The following is a 9,785-nucleotide window of genomic DNA, read 5'->3' as shown; positions in this document are numbered from 1 at the left end:
CAGAAGTGCGTTTATCGCACGATTTAATACACCTGTGCCTATTTTCGTTGACATCCGTTGCAATCTCTAGACATTACTGAGCAAAGCGCGAGTCCGCGCAGCTATAAATAGGCGGACGTTGGAGGTCAAATCGGGAGTGAGAAAATGAAATTCGTGCAACAACCTCTGACGATACGAGTGATGAATTACGACGACAGAGTACGCTGCAGCGTGAACGAAGGTGTGCGCAAACACGGTACGATGCTACCGACAACTATACGCGCGATCGTTTGCGGCCCCTCATACTGCGGTAAAACCAACGTGTTGATAAGCCTGCTGGAAAGTCCGCACGGTGTGCGTTTCGAGAACGTGTACGTGTACTCTAAATCGCTGCAACAGCCGAAATATCGCTATTTGGAAGATTTATTGACGCCGATTGACGAAATCGGCTACTTTACATTCTCCAATAACAGTGACGTCATTCCACCGAGCGAGGCATATCCAAATTCAATTTTTGTCTTTGATGACGTGGCATGCGACAAGCAAGATACGATAAGAGAGTACTTCTCAATGGGGCGCCACTCGAATATCGACTGCTTCTATCTCTGTCAGACATACGCAAGAATACCGAAACATCTTATACGCGACAACGCGAACCTGCTAATCCTATTTAAACAGGACGCCACCAATTTGAAGCACGTGTACAACGATCACGTGAATACCGACATGTCGTATGAGGATTTCAATGAGTTATGTCGTACTTGTTGGCAGCAAAAGTATGGATTTCTAGTGATAGACAAGGACAGCTCGCTTTCGAACGGGCGATACAGAAAAGGATTTAACGAGTTCGCGATACCGCAGAGCCATTAGTCGTCGCCAACAATCCTCCCAGTCGAGAGAAACTCTAGAGAGTGCTGCCGACATGGCTGATAATATTCGCGAGCGTGAAAAGGTTGCCATGGAGATTGCGAAGACGGCTGAATCGATCCGCAAGAAACACCGCGCTCTGAAGACCGGAAAGATCGATGATGATATCGCTGTCAAGACTCACTTTAAACCTATTATCAAGCCGTTACAAAAGATTGTCGACAACGCGACGATTTTGGTGAAAAACGAGCCTAACACCGACAACGACGACGGTGTGAAGATTGAGACATGGTATGAGGGGGAGACACAGAAAAAGAGAAAACATAAAACCATCAAGCGATATAAAGAGGAGGAAGAGGAGACATTGAAAAAAAGAAAATATGATATTTCGAAGCCATTGGACGCTTCATTGCCGACAACATCTACACCGAAAAACGCACAACCTGTGATACCCAAAACACTCGTAGACGAAAATGTTTTCGAAACCACGCGTAACCCGCCCGAAATATCCCTTCGACACTGGTTAAGATCGTCGGAAGGTCGACAAATGATGCGAAAGGATTGGGGGCCATTAGGACAAAAGTACATGGACGCTCTCCTCAGTGCTGATGAGAAGAAAGAAATTGATAATGTATACGGAGTCTATTTCGACGAGAATGAAATGCGCATCGGAAACAAGCGATTCGCGATTGACAAAGATGACAATATAATCATAGGCGACACGCGGTACATTGGAACGCCCGGATTGTACGAGTTGATCTTCAAGAAAAGACCTGATTACCAGGAGGATGATTTGCAAAAATACAAACATATATTAAAAATAAATTAATACAATTGTCGCTCGTATATTGAAAACAAAGTGATAAATATAAGGCCAACTTATCGAGCTGAATATTCGAGATGTTCAGTCAACTGCCATTTATTACATGTATAAATTATAAAACTACAGTCATTATATTAAAACTAACGCAAATTACAATCATTCTATAAACGTTTCGACCGCACGCGGTCTTCTTCAGTATAATTATTGAAATTTAAATTCTTACAATTCACATAATATCGAAATTTAATTATAGTTATTCAGAATCAAGAGTTTTTGAGCAATTAACGCGTGTTTCAATCCGTCCTGTCCAACAATGTTCGCCTCGATATGATCCCTGATTTTGTTCAGATCTCGGATAGTTTCATCGTTAATATGCGAGAAATTAACCCGTTCCGTAGGCGCTGCGATTAATAAAAAATTACCGATCAACTTATGTCCAAATTATAATACAGGGTTGTCCGGAAAGTAATGCGTCGCATTTTTTTGTGACGCGACTATACATCGCAGAGCGATGGGACCGGTTGGGGAGGAAGGGGGTACCCTTAGCTTTCCAACGGTAGGTTGCTCAATTGTTTCCATGCGCTTGGAGGGTTAGGACGGCTTATTCTGTGAACCTCTGCTTAGTGGTCGCGTCGAACTTGTGATGGAGAGAACGATAGAGCAACGCTATGCGATAAAGTTTTGCGTGAAGCTGGACAAGACGCCGCTGGAAACTTTTGAAATGCTCAAGAAAGTTTTCGGGGACGATTGCCTTTCCAAATCGCAGTCAAACAGATGGCACAAGATGTTTAGAGAAGGTCGGAAGGAGGTCGCCGACGAGGCCCGCGCAGGACGCCCGTCAACATCGCGAACGGACGACAATGTGACTCGTGTGCGCCAATTATTGAATTCAGACCGTCGAATGAATGTTCGCTTAATGTCGGAATTATTGAACTTGCCGAAAACGATTGTTCACGAGATTGTATCGGAAGACTTGGCCATGCGGAAGATTTGCGCAAAACTTGTGCCCAGAGTGTTGACCGATGCGCAAAAGCAACACCGAGTGGAAGTTTGTGAAGAACTCAAGCAACTCTGTGCAGATAATCCCAATTTCCTGAACAACGTTATCACTGGGGATGAGTCATGGGTCTTTCAGTACAATCCGGAGTCAAAGAGGCAGAGTGCGGAATGGCACACGACGTACAAGCTACTTCGACGGCCTCCCTGAACAGCATCCCAGTCAAGGAGTTCCAGAAATCTTATGACGCATGGAAATCGCGTTGGCAAAAATGTATTGACGCAGAAGGGTCATACTTCGAACAATTTTAAGTTGTTTTACCTATGCGATCAATAAATTCTTTTTTAAAAAAATGCGACGCATTACTTTCCGGACAAACCCTGTATGTATCCCCTACAATTGGTAGTATGCTTACCTATCATCGTTCTTCTTGACAATTTTGCTACTTATTAACAGTTATTAAGGATGACACATAACAAACCAACAATACAGAAAGACAGCTCATTTTAAACTCTACTTGATCGGAGAGCGTGCGTGTTTATATATGATCTAATATCTATGTTTTACTCGTTAATGTCCTATTTGTCCTATTATTATTTCTTGTTCGCTAATATATCCAAAATATCAAAATACGACTCGCTAAGTAACTCAGTATCTTTGTTTAAATTTAGTCCATTTTTTTGTTCCTTGATATGTAGCATCTCAGAAATGAGTCTTTTATAATAATTATTTTCGTTGTCCATGATCTTAACATTGTCCCAATTAAAAGTATGATGTTCATTTATTATGTGTTCAGAAATTACTGAATGTTTCGTTGAGTCCAACCTAATATTATTTTTATGTTCTTTTATTCGCGTCTGCAATTGCCTCTTTGTTTGGCCTACATAAGATGCATTACAATTATTGCAACTGATCTTATAAACCACATTCGAATTGCATGGATGTTTAGTTTTATCTTTCTGCGCTTTAATAATATTATCCAGTTTGTTGAGACATCTATACCCTACCATACAATTTTTATTTTTTACCGAGGAAACAATCATTTCTGAGATCCCATCTATATACGGAATGACAAAGAATTTTTTATTGACCGAATCATTTCTTATACTTTTTGTTCTTTCTATGTTGGCCTGTCTCTCTATAATGCTCCCCTTAGATATGATGTGTTCTATCCGATGATTAATTTTGTTAAAAATCAGATCAAGAGGGTAACCATTGCTTCTGACAAGGGACATGTCACAACTGTCCGGAACCGATTTGATTCCCCTTGAAATATGTTGTTAAATACACAAATCTAAAAGAAACGTATTTTTTTATACGTGCGCAATTTGAGTTTTAAGGGGTGAAACACCCCTTTAAAGAATAACGGTATTTTTCTTTAGGATCAAATATCTGCTAAACTATAAGAGATATAAAGAAAAAACGTACAACAAATTTTAATGGCTTGAAGAGTACTTTAAAGTTATATGAACAAAAATTTTTTTTTTTTTTTTTTTTTTAAAAAACCCTCACCACCTAATTTTTTTTTTCAAAATTAAAAATTTTGTTTTACCTAATTTAAAGCTTATTTTTTTCCAAATTCAACCATGTGTAATAAAGTTATGTTACGAAATATCATTTTCGAAAATTAATTATAAACGCTCCCGTATATACGCTCATCCGTGCTATGTGCGTAAGTAATTACCGTCGAACAATAAAATATATAAAAAATGTTTTTGTATAATTCTTATTTATGTTTTCTATGTATTTATAACTGTGTATTGTGTATATTTCGATTTTTTTAAAAATGTATTTGCATTTTATATTATTCACTCATTATACACATTACAATAATGATATTCGACAAAAAAATGTTTCAAACATAATGACTTCTTGCACCAAGAACATCTTACTACAGCTATATTATTGCAACCTTCGATATCACATTTTGTTAAAGTTTCGTCTAAACTAAAGTGTACTGGATTTTCGAATTCGTCTGGTCTTTCATTCGTATAACCACTTTTAAACCACGAATATTTAAATAAGTTTTGATATCGTGGGGATGACAATTGATTATGTATCAAAAATTGCAATTTTATTATATTATTTCGTTCATGTAAGTTTATATTACTTTCCAACAGTAAAACCGCATCTGAAAATCTTTTAGCAAAATTTTTCCAAATTCTGAATCCATAAACATCTAATGGTTGTATTTTCCCTGTAGTTCCTTTCGGTATTATCATAGTAGTAATATGTGTTCCAGGAGGTGTTAAATCCGAAATCATATTGGGGCAATGTCCAGTCCATGAATCGATAAGAAGAACGCTATTAGGACCAATGTTTGCGAAATAAGCTTCTTCTAACCACATTTTAAAATGATCTGTACAAAATATAAATGTTAATTTAATAGTTTTTTTATGACTCTTATTAAATTGTTAAATAAAATAAGGTTGTTAAAAAAAGTAATTATAAAAGGAAAATACCTGATGTCATTTTACCAGATTTTGATGCTTTTACAATAACATTTTCTGCTTTAAATAAATTTTCTTGTACTCTTGGTCCAAATTTACCATTAGCTTCTTTTAATACAATAAATAAAGGGGACAACAAATTGCCATTACAGGATATTATTGGTTGTATCGTATATGAATGGGTTGTTGATGATATGGATTGCACGACACGTTCTACTTTCTTTTCTCCCTGGTTAGACAATGATCTTCCAGAGTGAAGTTCCAATTGGAAACCACTTTGATCTGAATTGTAAATATTTTCAGATCCAAACTGTTCAATAAGAGGTTTTACTGTTTCCAGAAAATCATCAGCTGATTTTTGCAAATCAGCAGAATCTTCTAATGTTCTTCTAGTGACAAACTTCGTAACTTTTCTTGAAACAATTCGGTGAGACTTCTTAAATCTTGCTATCCAACTGTGAGATGCTTTAAATATAGGATTTAAATTTCCTATTTCTTCTTGAGCTTGTAAAGCCCATCTTTTTAAATCAATATCATGAACCATGAATCCTGATTCGACAGCTGCAGTAAATTTATCATGTGTAAATTTGGAGATGTAAGATAATTTTTCTGTACGACTTCCACCTGATTGTATTTGTTCTTCCCATCGCCTTAACTGACGTTCAGATGAAACTCTTCTAAATTTATTTTGTACTACTCTTAGAGAACGATTCCTTTTTCTGTCATTACTGTTTTCATCAGTGTCCCGAAATCGCCAATACTCAACAGCTCGTCTTTTATAAGAACTATCAAAATTTGTATCATCATTTGAACAATGAGGATGAGAATTTAAACTATCTTCATGCCATGCTTCTTCGTCATCTTCAATTATTTCAAAACTATGTAATTTATAAGGTTCTTCATAATCGAGATATATTTCTTCCGTTACTTCCACCCCATTATAATGAAAAACGCTATCCAGTAATATTTTTTTAATGTTTTCCTTTAATTCCACTTCTGCTTCAGTTACTGGCGTTTCTGTTAAATATATTGAATTTATTGACACCAATAAAAGTCTAACAACGTTAAGCGGATTGATAATCATATTCAAAGATGTTATATTTTGCTTTCTATTGCAATAAAAGAACAGTTTACACAGATATTATTACAACGAAAAGACTACACCGACTGTGAGAATTATGCTGCTACATGAACAATTTATATTAACTTATCAGAAATACGTCATCACATAATCTTATTTTATTATTTATTTTAACGTATTAAAGATTTTATTGTAAAAATTATAACTTATCTGGAACACGTACACATAATCTTATCTTATGATTCATTTAACGTAAGATATAAAATTTGTTTATGCCAAATATTGCGACATTGGTATTCGCAAGATTCAATTAAAAAATAATTTTATTATAAAATATAATTGTTTTTAATTTTTATAGAAGAAATTAAATATTAAAGAAATAATAAGAAAGCAGGGGGTATATTTAAAAAATTCTTATTAATTATATTTAAAAATTTTTTTTTAAATCTAAATATACACAATACGCAGTTATAAATACATAGAAAACATAAATAAGAATTATACAAAAACATTTTTTATATATTTTATTGTTCGACGGTAATTACTTACGCACATAGCACGGATGAGCGTATATACGGGAGCGTTTATAATTAATTTTCGAAAATGATATTTCGTAACATAACTTTATTACACATGGTTGAATTTGGAAAAAAATAAGCTTTAAATTAGGTAAAACAAAATTTTTAATTTTGAAAAAAAAAATTAGGTGGTGAGGGTTTTTAAAAAAAAAAAAAAAAAAAAAAATTTTTGTTCATATAACTTTAAGGTACTCTTCAAGCCATTAAAATTTGTTGTACGTTTTTTCTTTATATCTCTTATAGTTTAGCAGATATTTGATCCTAAAGAAAAATACCGTTATTCTTTAAAGGGGTGTTTCACCCCTTAAAACTCAAATTGCGCACGTATAAAAAAATACGTGTCTTTTAGATTTGTGTATTTAACAACATATTTCAAGGAGAATCAAATCGGTTCCGGACAGTTGTGACATGTCCCTTGTGAGTATATTAATAATTAACTCCAAATTTTTATTAAAAAATAGTGGATGTGATAGCAATAGACATCTGTCTACAAGGTTATATATTATTCCAATTTTGTGGCATAATGGGTGGTTTGAATAAAATGATAACGTCCTTCCTGAGAAGGTTTCTTTTTGATACCAGTCTATATATATTTTGTTATTAATAATTTTAAGTGATAAATCTAAGAAATTCAAGCTATGGTTAACCTCTTGTTCGACCGTGAATTTAAGTCTTTCATGATAGTTGTTAAAATTATTCACAATCTGAGTCATATTAGTCATAGAGGTGGCCACTATTATGTCATCCACATAACGAAAATAAAACAAACATTCCAAATTCAACGCTTTGAGAACTGTATCCTCAAGATCTTGCATAACCAGGTCTGCAATAATTGGTGATAACGGTGACCCCATAGGGGTCCCAAACGTCTGTTTATAAATTATGTCATCAAATGTAAAATATGTAGAAGTCAATATGAATTTTATACCCCCCAAAAATTCGTTTTTCGGTATTTTAGTATTTATTCCAATGTGATCCCATCTATCGTTAATACCGTCAATCGCAAGATCCAGAGGAACGTTCGTAAACAAAGACACCACATCCAAGGAAAACATCCTATTATTCTCATCAATCTTTTTACCAGACAATATGCTGTACAAATCAAAACTATTATTAATATGACTTTTCGCTTTGGGTAGGCTAGTTCGTAAGGTGTTTTGTAAAAACGAAGCCAGCGAGTATAGAGCTGTATCAACCGATGAAACTATGATTCTAACTGGATAGTTTTCCTTATGGATTTTAGGTAATCCATACGCTTTTGGAAGGAGAGAATCACTACAACGTAATTTATAATATTCGTTTTTTGAAATATAATCTTCCTTAAGCCATCTCTTCAACAAATCATTCAAATCTTTCTCTATTTTTTTGCACGGATTTTTTTTAACAATAGTGTAAGTGTTGACATCTTTTAAAACGTTTTCCATTTTGTTAATATAATGAGATCTTTCCATTGCCACCGTGCCATTACCCTTGTCCGCGCGTGTGAATAGAACATTCGGATTGTCTTTACAAAATTTTATTAAATCTCTGTGTGCACCAAGTAATTTTTGTTGACTTACGTCATTTTTATCCTTCGTGTTCAGAAGTTGTGCAAATTTTGGAACCGCGATATTTCTGATCGTTGTGAGATTATTAATATTATTTCGTTTGCTATTACTCTCTATGTCCTTGATGAATTCATGTATCGCTGTTTTTTTACTAATATTCGGAAGACAGAATTTATCACCCATTTGCAACAGATTAGAAACGTTAGGCGGAATGTCTGTGTTGAAAAGATTAACAAACCATTTTTTATTAGTATTTTCCAAAGGGTTAATTGTATCATTGAGAAATTTATTGGCTTCTATGTGTATATTGATCTCCTTGGCATCATTAGTGATTGCCCTGAGAGAATTTTGTGATATTTTCGTCGGTTGTGAAGTTTCAAAATGTAAAGAACAATGTATATCTATAGGTTTGATGCTGTTGATATACTTATAGTGTTGTTTTCTCTTAAGCCAATTGAATTTCTTTTCGTGTGCAGTAACCAATCTGTTGTGGCAATTTTTAAAAGCAATGTTATGATGTTCGAAAATTCTATTCCACGCGAGTACAGGTAAACGATTAAATAACCCGCTGGTGAGATGAAAAATCCTATTTTGTAATGACTCTACCTGTCTATGCAAATCAAAGATTTCGATATTATGTGAATTGTAAGAATTTATGTTTCAATAATTATACTGAAGAAGACCGCGTGCGGTCGAAACGTTTATAGAATGATTGTAATTTGCGTTAGTTTTAATATAATGACTGTAGTTTTATAATTTATACATGTAATAAATGGTAGTTGACTGAACATCTCGAATATTCAGCTCGATAAGTTGGCCTTATATTTATCACTTTGTTTTCAAACATATATTATTAGCGACAAGTGCGCATAAACGCAACTTTGATGTGCAAGGCCGTGTGAAGAGTAGCAAGGGGAACAAGTACAAATATATAATCGCACCGTTGACACGGGTGGAATCGGACGACCCAAAATCTGGCATGGGAATGCCTCGCGCTATGACGCTAACCAACAATAAGATTGATTACGTGCACTGGGACGACCCCAACGAGCTAGTGGATCGCCTACGATTGCTCGATGCTTCGCACCAAGCTGGCAACAACGCGCATGACAACGAGATCTTGTCGATTATCGAGGAACTGCGGGAAGCGGGCATTATTATAAATTAAACAAGGGTCCCGACAATCTATTTAGTTCATCGTGTGACACTTTACAAAGCATTGAAAAAAATGTCTATCAATAAATTTGGATTATTCGAGAGGAGAAATGATGCAACCCCTGGCACAAACGATCAATGGTATAGATTGATTAGAAAATGCGTGCGCAAAAACGCTCTGCATCGCGTCGCTACAGATTATGACGCGAGATCGCGCAAGATTCGCCGTGTAGCGCAACCTGAGGCGGATACCGATGTCGTCAACAAATTGTACCTGGAAGAGTGCTTTAAAACATTGATGATCCAAC

At 35.2% G+C, this 9,785-nt stretch overlaps 1 protein-coding gene across 1 annotated transcript; it reads left to right on the top strand.

Annotated features, from left to right (window-relative positions):
* Positions 1-901: 901 nt before the first annotated feature.
* Positions 902-9,496, top strand: LOC146721667 (uncharacterized). Its single transcript, XM_085486455.1, has 2 exons — positions 902-1,655; positions 9,168-9,496. The coding sequence occupies exons 1-2, from the start codon at positions 902-904 to the stop codon at positions 9,488-9,490; spliced, it is 1,077 nt and encodes a 358-aa protein (XP_085342581.1). The 3' UTR covers positions 9,491-9,496.
* The last annotated feature ends 289 nt before the right edge of the window (positions 9,497-9,785 follow it).

The sequence above is a fragment of the Nylanderia fulva genome, unplaced genomic scaffold (genome assembly GCF_048542155.1).
Source record: "Nylanderia fulva isolate GAGA-0341 unplaced genomic scaffold, ASM4854215v1 Scaffold431, whole genome shotgun sequence".
Classification (NCBI taxonomy): domain Eukaryota; kingdom Metazoa; phylum Arthropoda; class Insecta; order Hymenoptera; family Formicidae; genus Nylanderia; species Nylanderia fulva.
Note: the sequence above shows the minus strand (reverse complement) of the source record. Positions and strands in the feature narration are given on the sequence as shown.

Excerpts from the sequence above, each read along its gene's own strand:
- LOC146721667 (XM_085486455.1), top strand. The coding sequence starts at position 902 with ATGGCTGATAATATTCGCGAGCGTGAAAAGGTTGCCATGGAGATTGCG. Across the intron at positions 1,656-9,167 it reads TGATTTGCAAAAATACAAAC|ATATATTATTAGCGACAAGT; the intron begins ATATATTAAAAA and ends TTGTTTTCAAAC.